The 13,813-nt window shown below is 44.3% G+C and overlaps 1 protein-coding gene across 1 annotated transcript in view; it reads left to right on the forward strand.

Moving 5' to 3' along the window:
* Positions 1–13,813, forward strand: part of LOC104659052 (putative uncharacterized protein encoded by LINC00299) — a 47,985-nt gene that overhangs the window by 21,103 nt on the left and 13,069 nt on the right. Inside the window, 2 exon segments of the mRNA XM_030920519.1 lie at positions 3,925–4,042; positions 6,489–6,572. Of these exon segments, the coding sequence (XP_030776379.1) occupies positions 3,925–4,042; positions 6,489–6,572 (202 nt within the window).

The raw sequence follows: 13,813 nt of genomic DNA on the forward strand, positions 1-13,813 counted from the left end.
TCTGTGCCAGGCTCTGTGCTAGGCCCTGGGGATGGAGCAGGGAGTGAGGCTCAGCCCTGTCCTCTGGACAGCCTGGACTGGCTGTCTGCATCTTACAATTGATTTTTAACAACAGTAGGAGGGGACGAACGCTGGAGAGGAACAGAAACCAGAGATCTGGGCTTGCAGCCCTCTCTGTTAACCTCGACACGGCCCCCCGTGTCCTCTTGGTTTCCTGTCCCTCACCACAAGAAGCAGTGTTCAAATCGGTTTCTAGATGGCTCCAATGTAGCCATGTTTGGGTGGGTCTGGTGCATGTTGGCTCAGCTGGGAACATGCCAGTGTTTGGGGGTTGTTGTGCTAAGCCCGAGGGCCTGCTCTCTGCACAAGGTCAGGGTGTCCTGGTGGGCCTTGTTCTGCTTTGTGATGACAGTGGCCCTCCGAGACGGTCAAGCCTGACCATATAAATTACCATATAAATAACCGTGATGGGTATGAATGACTCATTTAATAATTTCATTTCTTTATTTCACACCTTTTGGTGCTACCATGCTATGCATTGCGGGTCCAGGATGTGGAAGGCACTAGTACAGCACCTGAGATATTTTTGAGTGGTGGAGCAGAGAATGTGGTACAAAAAGATGAATGAGGTTGGATGCAGTGGCTCACGCCTATAATCACAGTGCTTTGGGAGGCTGAGGGGCGAGGATCGCTTGAGGCCAGGAATTTGAGACCAGTCTGGTCAACATAGCAAGATTCCATTTCTTACATTAAAAACAACAACAACGTCATCAACAACAACCCGTGAACAAGATCTAAGGAGTGCAGGGAAGGGAGTGGGTGCCTCTCAGCACACTTTGATGCTGGTGCACTGAGAGGTTTCCCCTCATTGGGGTTTCTTTGTTCCCTTTGCTATTCCTCCCATTCAAGCAACCCTTTCTCTGCTCTTCCCTAGGTAAGGGGTGTGAGAGCAGAAAGACAAGCAGTCCTGTTTCGGCTGCAGTGACCACTGGGGTGCTCTGCCCAGGCCTCCCTGCTTGCTGCAGTGACAGTTGATGATGGCCGTGGCAGAGCGTGAACTGGATGCCCCCTCCTGCTGCAGGGAATGGCCTCATTTCAGGTCATGTCCCCCAGGTTCTGAAACTGACTGAGGAAGGAATACAAAGAACCAGCCCTCTTGCCTCAACTTGGGCAACTCTGATGGGCTGTCCCAGCTCGAGAGCTCCACTTAGGACTGGTTGGGGGTGGCCCCGAGTGTAACCTCATTGCTGCCAGCTTCAGCTTCTGCAGCATCCTGTCTTTCTCACTTCCTTACAGGAGAATCTCCCAAGAACATCCCCTGATCAGTGCTCTGCATGCAATTTCCATCTCAGACTCTGTTTCTAGGAAGCCTTTCAGGCGGCTGACACTGGACGTGGTTGTGAGTCGCAGACCCTAATGAAAAATTGGAGAGGAAGCAGGTGGCCAGCTGATGAAATGATAACCAGAAGGCCTGTGGGCTTGGGCGGCTGAGGCTGAGGCTGAGGCTACTGAATGTTGAAGAGAGGCAGAGGTGCAGATGACTCATCATGGGTTTCAGGCAAACTGTGAAACCAGAGCACTTCCTTGGCAGCATTTAAGAAAACCCCGATCATCTGCAGCTGGAAGGCAGGTTGGCTGGAGGACCAGTCTGAACCCTGAGTAGGTTAAGTTCTCAGTCCTTCAGGCACAGGGCTCTAATGGGAAAGAGGTGAGACCCTGACACTTAGGGAGCCCTAAACAGTTGGGAACCTTGAACACTTACATGTCCCTGAGTTCCCTGGGCGTGCAGAAACAGCCTACTTCTCATGTCATGTAGAAGATTGTAGACTGCTTGAACCCGGGAGGCGGAGCTTGCAGTGAGCTGAGATTGTGCCATTGCACTCCAGCCTGGGCAACAGAACGAGACTCGGTAAAAAAAAATTAAAAAAAAAAATAAGGAGGACTCTCCTTTTTTGAAGATCATACAGAGGTCTCAAATGAGGTAGGTATCATATAAGACATTGCTTGACCCATCAGGATCTACCCTTGTCTTTCCTGTTGGCAAAACCAGCTGAAGAATAAGAACCAAATCTCAGCACAGCCCGACTGGGGATGAGCTGGGCTGGCTTGGCCAAAAGGGTATATCCAGTGAAGCAGCTGTGGGATCAACCTAGTATGTCCCAGAGGACCTGGGAATATATTCATGGGATTGGATCAGAGTGTAGATATAAAATAAAATAAGGTTGAGTTTATTGAGAGGGAGCACTCTAGGTGGCACAGGATTAAGCATCTTGGTCAAGTTCCCTGGAGAGAATGCTAAGACTCAATTCAGATGATGCTTAAAAGCCTAGAGAAAGCAGTGACCCACACTCAGGCAGATGGTGGAGGGAGGGACCAAATGGCTCAGAGAAGAGGGCATGCTGGAGTGGATGTGCTAGTATCCACAGCGCTGACTATCTTCTCGAGATGACCTGGAGGATTTCCCATGTACAAAGGAATGCACTGGTGAGAGTGGTCCCAAAGCCACTCAGCTCAGGAATGGCTGTGCTCTATGTGCCAGAGCTGATGACAGATGAAATCAGAGAACTGGCTCCTGGTAGCAACAGGGATGATGGGATCCTGGGATTACAAAGGCCAAGTGGGTGCTCATCATTGGATTCAAGGCAGAGGCCGTGATCACAATGAGAGGCAAGATCAGTGGGGCACCCAGGGGGTTCCTGCCCTGCAGAGAGCCCTCAACAGGCTCATTGTTTTAGAAGGGAAATAGATGGGCATCCAACAAGGGCAATGCTTAATTTCTATAAGAAAGCAAGTGTGGATTACCAGGAGGTAAAATAGTCAGGATCTCTTGCCTAGTTTCTTGAATGGAGCTAATTCTCAGCCCCAGAATCTGTTGACTGAAGGAGAAGCAGAACTCCTCCCAGGAAGGACGGTACCACATTACAGCAGGTGCATTCAGCAATAATTCCCCCAGTTCTCTCCTAAAGGTATCTAGCACATTTATTCAAGCAAATGCACACTGGTGAAAGAGGAATGCCTTAGCTTTTCAAGGACTATTAAACTAACATTGATATTTGGAGACCCAAGATGCTACCATAACCCTCCTATTAGACTGGAGACCAGGAAGGCACATAATAAATTGAATCTTGGTTCAAGCCTAGCTCACATTCTTCATTTCCCTGGTTCTCTAGTATAATAGGAGTGAATGGCGGGTTCATTGGCAGAACCTGTGCATTGACTCCTTGGCCTAGAAGAAAAGATGTTGTAGTGAGGTAGGCCTCTTCCCCTACGAGATTGTAAACCACAGACATGACCACATCTTGTGCTGATGGCAGGAATGTCAGAGATGAGTGTTACCCTCAAAGACTTAAAGGATTCAGGGGCTGTGGTCCTTGCCATAGCCTCATTTAATTCACCAGGCTGCCCCGCACACAGACCTGGTGGGCCATGATGGGGGACACTAAATATCCATACAGTGAGTCAAGTCATATCTCCACCTGCAGTGGCTGTGCCAAGCGTGGCACTTTTGCTAGAGAAGATTAAGCGGAGTCTTTGGCCTCTCTAAGGAAGCTATTGACTTGGTGAACTGTTAGTTTTCATCCTTGAACAAAGGAGGATCGGAGGCAGTTTGCATCAACCCGGAATAGGAACAGACAAATAATACTTTTATGGTCCTACTCCAGATCCACGTGAACTCTCTCAGTTTTGTTGCTTAAAAAAGTTCTTATTTATGGTTTATTTTTTGTTTCTAAAACAGACTCCTCATATAGTAAATGAAATCATAATATTTTGATAATGGTAGAGATTAAATCATGTATTGTAGTTGTTGGTTTTATATTGTTAAATGCATCTTTAGTTTTTAAATGAGGCAAATTTCGGTTGTCTCTGAGGAGCTTAGAATTACCCAGTTATGTTTTAAGCATGCTAACTTCTGTTGTTTTTTAGTCTAAAGTCACCTGCCCTGTCTGGACATTCCATAGACTACCATTTTTACCCACGACTTCGATGTGGTACGCTCATTGGACCAGATGAGCAAGCAGTGGCGAGTGGGTTGGAGGTCTTGGTAAGCCACATGCACAGCGAGGCTGGGAGGTCAGCCCTGTGAAGACTTAGAGGGCTTCCACATTGGTGGAGTTTTTAGGGACTTAACAGGGGAGTACCTCCAAAGTAAAGAGAGATTGCATTTCATACCTCCTCCCATTAAAGAAGCAGCACAGTGCTGAGGGGCCTCTTTAGCTTTTGGAGGAAGCATAGTTGGCCCTTGGGAACGCAGCTTGAACCCATTTTCTGGGTGATGTGGAAGGCTGTCATCTTTGATTGGGACCCAGAAAGGAAAGCATTCTTAGTAGGTCCAGGTGATGATGGTGCAAGTAACCTTGTCATTTGTGCCATACGGCCCGGACAACTGTTTGGTACTCTGTGGCATTTATGGTGTGGTGTGGCAGAACTTGAAGGCACTACGTGCATATATGATACATCACAGAGTTATGGAAAGGACATTGTGTGGAGCTCATGGCAAGCCCTGGGAGAATTACTGCACTCCTGGCATTCTGGAGAAAGGCCATGCCATCAGCACCAGAGAATACATAATTTGAGAAGTGGCTCCTGGTGTGCTTCTCAGCCTTGATAGAGATGAAGCATGTCATCATGGGAGGTTGAGTAACCACATGGCTGGGCTGGTTTCTGTCAGACTCAATTGCTTCTACACTTGAGTGGGCCCAACAGAAGGGGAAGTAGGATATCTAGGACTGCACATGAGCAGGGTCAGAGAGAACGAGGAAGTTGCACAAATGGTTTGCTTGGCCCTCAGGTCATCCCCTACTCTTGTTCTGGTTTTTCTCCATCTGCTTACACTGACTGCCTTCTCTCAGGCCAGGATGACTTGTTTCACTGGTGCATGTGCATTTAACATGGATTTCAGGCAACACCACTCAGGGATGGCCTTGGGAGACAGCAGTGAGGAGAAATCTTCTGATGCACTTCTATCTGGGAAGGTCCTCTGGTCATCCACTTTGTAGGGACAGTGAGGTGGCCTGAGGTAAGCATATGTGCCCTGTGACATTTTTGGCAAAGCTCACAGGCTGGAGGATGTTAGAAAAAGAGAAAGATTGGAACACGAGAGACAGGAAAGTCTGGGGAAGGAGCCTGTGGATGGATCGGGGTGAGTGCAGAGTGTGAAGATCTGGGTGTCACATGGTGATCACCAGCAAAGAGCGCTCACTGTGGAAGGGGCAGAAACAACCAAATCGGCAGGGCGACTTGGCCGGTGGACATCAGTAAGCCTGTCATTGCCTCACCCAGTGCAGGAACAACGGATGCCCTAGTTGCAGAAATGAGGCCGTGCAAGAGCCCATCAGCACAGGCTCCCACTCTCTGTGGCTCTTCTACATGCTGCTGCTGCTGAATGTCTAATCTGTTAGCAGCAGAGACTAGAAACACCAAGCCTCCATGTTAGTCTTTTAAACAGACTAATCAACTATTTGGTAGTAAGTTGGCTCTGTGGACCTTTTCTGCCATGCAGGGGATACAGACTCCTCTAGACTTGGGTCATCAGATAGTCTTGGCATAAGTTTACCTTTCCTGCCTGCAGCGCCTACGCCAGCATCACCGTCCACCAACACGGGATTCCACCTAACAGTGCTTTAGGTCAAGAAACCTGTTTTATCACAATGGAAATTCAGCAGTAGGCACATGACCATGGGTTCCACTCTCCCCATCACATATGACGTCACCCAGAAGCTCCCTGCCTGACAGAGAGGTGGACGAGCCTTCTATAAATAGTTAAGGGCCCAAATTAGAGATGATACCCTATGAGGATGGGCCACTGTCCTTCAGGACAGTGCACATACTACATCAATGCTGCTGTATCCCAAATAGGTTGGAACCAAAGAAAAGAATAGTAGTAGGAGCCGCCTAACTTACCATCACCCCCAGTGACCTACTTAGGGAATGTGTGCTTTCTTTCTCTAACATACGAGGTTCTGTGGGTGTAGAGATCCTGGCTTGCAGAGCAAGAATGCCTCTGTAGGAGGACACAGCAAAAGTCCCAATGAACTTTAGTTTACACCAGTCACTTGGTCATTTAGAGTCTCTCATGACAAGGATCAGCCATAAAGGAAGGGAGATATCATCCTGGTGGGCACAGTTGACCAGGGGAAGTGGGGCTGAAGATGCACAGGGGCCAGGGAAGAATGTGATTGTTGCTCAGAGGATGCACTGGGGTGTCTCTTGGTGCTCCCAGGCTCAGTTTTAACTACAAGTGTCCAGGTACAGATGTCATAGCTTGCAAAGGGGATGATAACTAGAGGTGCAGACCCGTGAGAGATGATGGTCTAAACTGCCCCACCAGGCAAGCTACGTAGACCAGCAGAGGTGCAAATTGAGGATGGGGGGAATCTCCAACCAGGGGTGGAGGAGGAGAATGATGAATATTGGTTATAGCCTTGAGATCAACTGCAGCAATGGGGGTTGAAATTTATTCTACTAATCTTCCCTTGTAAATTTCCCAGGTAACCAGTCTAACCAAAATCCTGGGAGAGCTGTTCCCCAATGTGGCACACTTCCTAGAAGAAGCAAGTGAATTTAAAGGGGGGGTGAACTGTAGGGAAGTTCATCACCAAATCTGTGGTTCTTTCCCCAGATCTTTCTTCAGGGCCCACACATCCATCGCTCAGCTGTGATAGACAGGAGTTGCGGGTGGCTCACCGCTCTCACTGGGAATTGCCCTCAGCAGCAGGGAACTCATTCAGGGTTAAGGCATCTCCTTGAGGATGGCCCATGTTCAATTACTGGCTGACACAAGAATATGAAGGCCTGGTCCTTGTCTCAGCTTGGAACAAATCTGAAGGCCCATCACAGCTTCAGAGATCCTGGGAGAAGGCTGAGGTCTCCACTACAACCTTACTGGAGAGTTGTCTTCTCTCTGCCCAACTCCCCTTTCCTTCCTTAAGGTTTCTTTGAGAGCACTTCTGTTCTCATGCTGCTAATAAAGACATACCCCAGACTGGGTAATTTATAAAGCAAAGAGGTTTAATGGACTCACAGTTCCACATGGCTGGGGAGGCCTCACCATCAGAGCAGAAGGTGAATGAGGAGCAAAGTCACGTCTTACTTACATGGCGGCAGGGAAGGGGGGGGGGTGCAGGGAACTCCCCTTCATACAATCATCAGATCTCTTGAGATGTATTCACTATCAGGAGAACAGCATGAAAAAGAGCCACTCCCACGATTCAGTTCCCTCCCACTAAATTCCTCCTAAGACACGTGGGGATTATGCCAGCTACAATTCAAGACAAGATTTGGGTGGGGACACAGCTAAACCATATCACTCCTCGATAACCTTTTTCATGCAGTTTCAGGCTGTTTCCTGTAAGCTGGATTTTAGAACATCCTAGGCCTTTAGGATATTAGGCTTTATGGAATATGTCAGGTTCTAGAAAAAATGATCATGAGCAAGAGTAATAATGACGCCTCACTAAACAAAAACAAAATATAACAAAACAAAAAATGAGACTTAGGACAAAAATTTCTCAGTGAATTTTCTTTTATTATGATGCTGTGACTGTGACTCTCTTTATCCCTATGGATGTTTTGCTTTGAAATTTATTTTTGTCTGATATTCATAGAGCCAATTTGATTTTGTTGGTAGTAATATTTGCTGGAAAGTCCAAAAATCTTCGAGCTACGAGTTTTGTTTTAGTTAATGCAAATTTGCATTGATTTGAGTAGAAAGCCTATCTTTCATTGTAAATTCTCAAAGCCTTCTCCTGTTCTCAGTCCAGTCTCTCAGCACCAAGGGTGGTCCCTAGGTGTCTGTGCATGTGGGGTTTACTTTCCCTACACCCTCACAATGAGGATATAATATTTTGGGATCCCAGATTTATGGAAGAAGCCTCTCCTATTAGACCGTCCACTTTTTCATGGGACCTGGGCTTTTTCATAAAGGCTGTGAAAATGAAAGTTCACCAGATTTGCTTTCAAGGCAAAAATTATTTCATTGCTCTTATTTCTCATTACCAACTTTCCTTTAGATTTTGACCTGATAACTCCTTATTGTGTAACAAAAATGTTTTTAAGAATTTTAAAACATTTTAATCCAGAATTTTTAGTGTTTGATCAAAATACTCAGCCTTGCATGTTATTGGAAACAGAAGTCCTAGAGGCAATTTTTTAAACAAAGAAAATTTTGATAATGGTGAAATGTTATCATCTACTCACTCTGCACATGCAGGAAACTGGTTTAACTGGTATGATGCAAATACACACTTTGAAATTGGCATGATGTGCTATAGGATCCTGAGGCTGCATCATGTTCATTTTAGTTCACTTTATGAGAGACAGAGAGAGAGAGAGAGAGACTGTTTCACATTTATTGGATGGTGTTTCCAAACCATTTCAACAATTGATTTGCATTATACAGTCGAGACAATAAAATTGAAAATAAATTAAAGCCACTTAAACAACTGTTTTGTGGAATAAATATGTAAAATTTGAATATTTATGATGGTAAATCAGATTAAGTTGCTGAATACTTTTTTTCTAATCTTTCATCAATGATGCAAAGCTCTCAGGAGTAAGTTTATCAAGTTTTTGTAGTGTGTTTTGATTAAATATAAATAAACTAATCACATTTTTATGGTAACAAAATAGTTCATTAAATGGGGAGGCAGTGATAGCAGACTTTTCCTCTGGAAACACACGGTTAGCAATGTAGATTTGCATTCCACAAAGGCTAAGAAATAACAGGTTTTATATAGCTGATGAGAAAGCTTCATGTTGGCTTTTAATAACCATTACACTGAACACTAAGTTTTAATATTTTGAACTTGTTCCAGAGAACCTCGAGTTGTACTCATTAATTCTTTGGGACCAACTTACTGATGTTCAAGTTCATGAAACAGGCTTTGCCTTTAAGATTTATTTTCCTCAAAATACAAGGTATGACATTTGGGAGAATTTGTAAGTTTTTTACTCAGGGATATAAGAGAAAACCCATGATTTCTTTGAGTGTCCTTTCACCTTGGACTGTTGATTCTTCGGTTTTGAAGTGGATTCTGCACTCAAGAAACATACCATTGAAGAATGGGACTGGTGGGAAGGTGAGGAAATGGAAACTCTGCCGTTAAGTAACTTGTCCTTGGTCTTTTACCTGATAAATGGTGGGACACTTTTCTGCTCTGCCAAATGACACCTTCACTTCTTGGATCCCCTCCAACCTCCTAAACCCCTTCCCTTCCCTTCCTTTCTCCTCCATCTCACGTCCCTAAGCGGACAGAGGCAACCAGGTAACGACTTCATCTTTTCACCCATGTCTTCCTACACACATTCCATACTTGAGATCAATTGCAGCAGTGGTGTTTGAAATTTATTCCTCTAATCTTCTCTTGTAAATTTCCCGGGTAACCAGTCCAACCAAGATCCTGGCAGAGCTGTTCCCTGATGGGGCACACTTATTGGAAGAAGCAAGTGAATGTAAAGGAGGGTGGACTTAGAGGAGACTGTGGAGCTCTACCCAGATCTTTCTTCAGGGCCAACACATCCATTGTTGAGTTGTGACAGACAGGAGCTGGGGGTGGCTTGCCTCTCACCCTGGGAATTGCCCTCAGTCATAGGGAACTGCCTTACTCAAGGGTCAGTCACCTTCCAGAGGTTAGCTCATGTTCAATTCCTGGCTGATACAGGAATACGAAGGACCAGTCCTTGTCTCAGCTTGGGACAAATCTGAAGGCCCATCACAACTTCAGAGATGAAGGGTGGGAGCTGCCTCCACTGCCGCGTTTCCTCCTGTAGCTTCTTTTCATGGCCAGTGTCTTGCGGTGTGCCCTGCACTCCATCCCCCCAGCACTCCTTGGCCTTGCCTCTGTGTGAAGATCTGTTCTTCAGTTTCTGCTGCACTTCCCCATCAGCATTCAGACTCCTCTAAAGTAAACCCAGGACGCTTGTTTGACCTCCCGTGCCTCTCAAGTTCCTTACACGAGACCTCTGCTGAGATGCCTCACTCTCTAATCCTCTCCAATCAACGCAGGTTGGGAGCCTATACTTGATGAAGCTGTTCCACCGAGGTTCCCTCTACCTTAACAAATCCTATGCAAAGTTCTTTCTCTACATCAGTGGAATCTTTCCGCAAAGTCTGGCACAGAGCTCTGCTCCTTTCTTTTAGAAATAGTTTCCCCGACGGATTTGTGGGACACAAACAATCTCATGGCTGCTGTTCTCCCCGGGTTCCCTGGCCACTCTTTCTCTCGTAGTGACTCCCTGCATTAATTGCCTGTTCTGCTGTGAAAAATCACCACAAACTTAGTGGCTTCAAACAATGTGGATTTGATATTTTACCCTTTTGTAGGTTAGAAGTTCAACAAGGATCTTTCTGGGCTAATACCAAGGGGGTGGCAGGGCTGTGTTCCTGCTGGTGGTTATAAGGGAGAAATTCCTTGCTTTTTTCCAGATCCTAGAGGCCACCAGCAGTCCTTGGCTTGTGACCTCTTCCTCTATCTTCAAAGCTAAGAGCCCAGCGTCTTCTCTCCTCTTTGGCCTCTGCTTCCGTCTTACGTCTTCTTTCTCTGCTTTGAACTCTTCTGCCTCCTCTTCTAAGGGCCCTTGTCAACCAGGTGCCCACCCAGGTGATCCAGGATAATCCTCCCCATTGCAGCATCCTGAGCTCATCTGCAAGGTCCCTTTTCCCACATAATAGAATGACTCACAGGTGCTGGGAATGAGGACGTGGACACGCCTTGGAGGGGCCATTATTTAGCAGACCACAATCCCTCTCCCTAAATTCACCTCTTAATTTTGGGGCATCCTAAATTTGGTTCTCTGCTCACTTCTCTTCTCCATCCATACTCTCTGAGGAGAAGAGCTCACCAAGGACCATGGCTGTAAATGCGTTCTTTGAGCTGGCGTTTTTCAAATTGTATTTCCACTCCGGACCTCGTCCCTGAGTTCCAGGTTTGTATTCATATCCACCTGTGTGCATTGTCTACCCGACAATTCATGTGGATGTTTAATAATGATCTCAAACTCAAATATCTACAAAAGCCTCTGAATTTCTCCCCCAAACTTGTTTTTCTGCACCCTTCCTCTCGCTGTTAATGGCTCCACCATCCACTTTGTTACCTGAAGAAAAAACTCAGGAATCTTCTGGATTATTCTAATTTACTTTATCTACCTCCCACATCTAATCTATTAGCAAAGTATCTCAGCTGCCATCACTGATTCCACGCTTCCTTCACCTCCTGCCTGGGCTTGGGAAGCAGCTACTCAACTACTCTCTTTGCTTCTGCTCTTCCCGTCTGAGGTCTACCTTTCACCCAAGATTGAGGTTTTCGTTTTTGTTTTGTTGTTGTTGTTGTTATTGTTGTTTTGAGATGGAATCTTGCTCTGTTGCCCGGGCTGGAGTGCAGTGGCACAATCTCAGCTCACTGCAACTTCTGCCTCCCAGGTTCAAGCAATTCTCCTATCTCAGCCTCCTGAGTAGCTGGGATTACAGGTGCACACCACCACGCCCAACTAAGTTTTGTGTTTTTAGTAGAGATGGGGTTTCACCATATTAACCACGCTGGTCTCGAACTCCTGGCTTCAAGTGATCCACCCACACTGGCCTCCCAAAGTACTGGGATTACAGGCATGGCTCATCCTGCCTGACCCCAAGAGTGATTTTTTTGTAACCACTTTTACTAGCAAGAATTTCAAACCTTCCAAACAATACAGAAAATGATGAAGTGAGCATCCAGGTATTTATCACCTAGATTTAATATTGTTAACATTTTATTTTATATCACTATCTTTTTAAACAAAGAAATGATCACATGCTTGTGAAGGTCTCTACTTATTCCTCCTTAATCCCATCCCCAGCTCTCAGCAAGGATAGATGGCATTGTGTGATATGTTTTTACACTTTACATAAGTGTTTTGTATTCGATGTTTCTGGCACTTAATTTTTTGAGAATTATATTTGAAGTGTATACATGTATACGTGTATATATAGATTGGCTTCATTCATCTTAATAACTGTTTATCATTATATAAACATGGGACAGCATAGTTAATCATTTTCCTTTTGTTAGGCATTTAGTGATAAAATTCACTGCACACCACTGCAGTGAACATCTATGTGCCTAAATCTTTGTGCACAAGTGTGAGAAACAGTAGAACAATTTGAAATTTTAATGTAGCTAAGTTTATCAATCTTTTTCTAAAATGTTAGTGCTTTCGTAACTTGTTTAGGAAAGCTCTTCCCAACTCTATGAAGGCATTCAATTAAATCTTCTAAAATTTTACTTTCTAAATTGAGGTCTAATCATTCTGGAATGTGTGTGTGTGTGTGTGTGTGTGTGTGTGTGAGTTAGATATGGTTAGCCAATTGTTCATCACAATTTAATGAATATTCTAGTTTTTACCCACTGAATTTTAAGGCTGCTTCTGTGGAGTACCATGTTTCTAAAAGACATGGTACAGCAGCGGTCGCGGAGGCATACAGCCTGGCTCCAAAATCTGGCTCTGTGACTGATGAGGAGGTAGGTGTGCCATCTTTGACTGCTTACACACACTGTCTGCATCTCTGCCCCAGTTCCCCCCATTTGTAAAAGGAGAAACTATGAGTAACTACTTTTTGAGTATTAAATGAGCAATACTGCACTTTGATTTCTTCATGCGGAACCTGGCACTAATACTCCGTGAATGTTAACTATCATATTTAAAGTATTATACTTTTTATTTTATGTAAGTCTGCTTTTGGGTTCTCTATTTTGTATCATTGGTTTAGTATACTATACCTATATCAATGATGAGCAATTCAATTACTGTAGCTTTAGGGTAATCTTGCTATGAGAGTAAACATAGCAAACATTGCTATTTTTCTGCTTGCTCTGAGAAAAGCAATATTAAGATTTTGATTGCAATAGTATTGAATTTATAGATTATTTTGAGAGAATTGCATAGATTATTGAGTCTTTCCACATGTAAACATACACTTCTCAACTTACTTTGTCTTCATGCCTTTGAAAAATGCTCTCTATTATTCTTCATAAATGTCTTACCCACTTTTTGTTAGATTATTTCCAGGCAACTTATAGTTTGTTGCTACTGAATAATTTTTATGTTGTTACTTAAACATTATTTTATTTTGTTTATTTTAACTTAAAAATCGTGTTTTTTTTACTGCTATTGATTTTTTGTTTTGTTTTGTTTTATTTTTGAGATGGAGTTTTGCTCTTATTGCCCAGGCTGGAGTGCAATGGCGTGATCTCAGCTCACCACAACCTCTATCTTCCGGGTTCAAGTGATTCTCCTGCCTCAGTTTCCTTAGTAGCTGGGATTACAGGCATGCACCACCAAGCCTGGCTAATTTTGTATTTTTAGGAGAGATGGGGTTTCTCCATGTTGGTCAGGCTGGTCTTGAACTCCTGACCTCGGTGATCGCCTGTCTCGGCCTCTTAAAGTGCTGGGATTACAGGTGTGAGCCACTGCACCCAGCCTATTACTGCTGTTGATTTTTAAAATTGGTTTTGTACTCCAGCAACTTTATCTTTAATAATTTATTTGTGGTTTTCTCATACTTTTTCTAACATTTTTCTCGATTGCTTTCTACTCGTTTATATTTTTAATGTATAACTGTACGATAATAATTATTAATGTTTATAGAGTTTTTTTAAGTGCTAGATACTCTTCTCAACACTTTTCATGCATTAACTCTTTTCATCCTTGTGATAACTCTATGAGGTATGTTATATTGTTATTCCTGTTTTATTGGTAGTGGTAAAGAAAAAATAATTCAGACATTTGTTAAGACAGTAAGGAAGACTTTATTTGGGACGATATGAATAGGTGTCAAGACTGT

This window comes from Rhinopithecus roxellana, chromosome 17 (assembly GCF_007565055.1).
Source record: "Rhinopithecus roxellana isolate Shanxi Qingling chromosome 17, ASM756505v1, whole genome shotgun sequence".
NCBI classification, from domain to species: Eukaryota; Metazoa; Chordata; class Mammalia; order Primates; family Cercopithecidae; genus Rhinopithecus; species Rhinopithecus roxellana.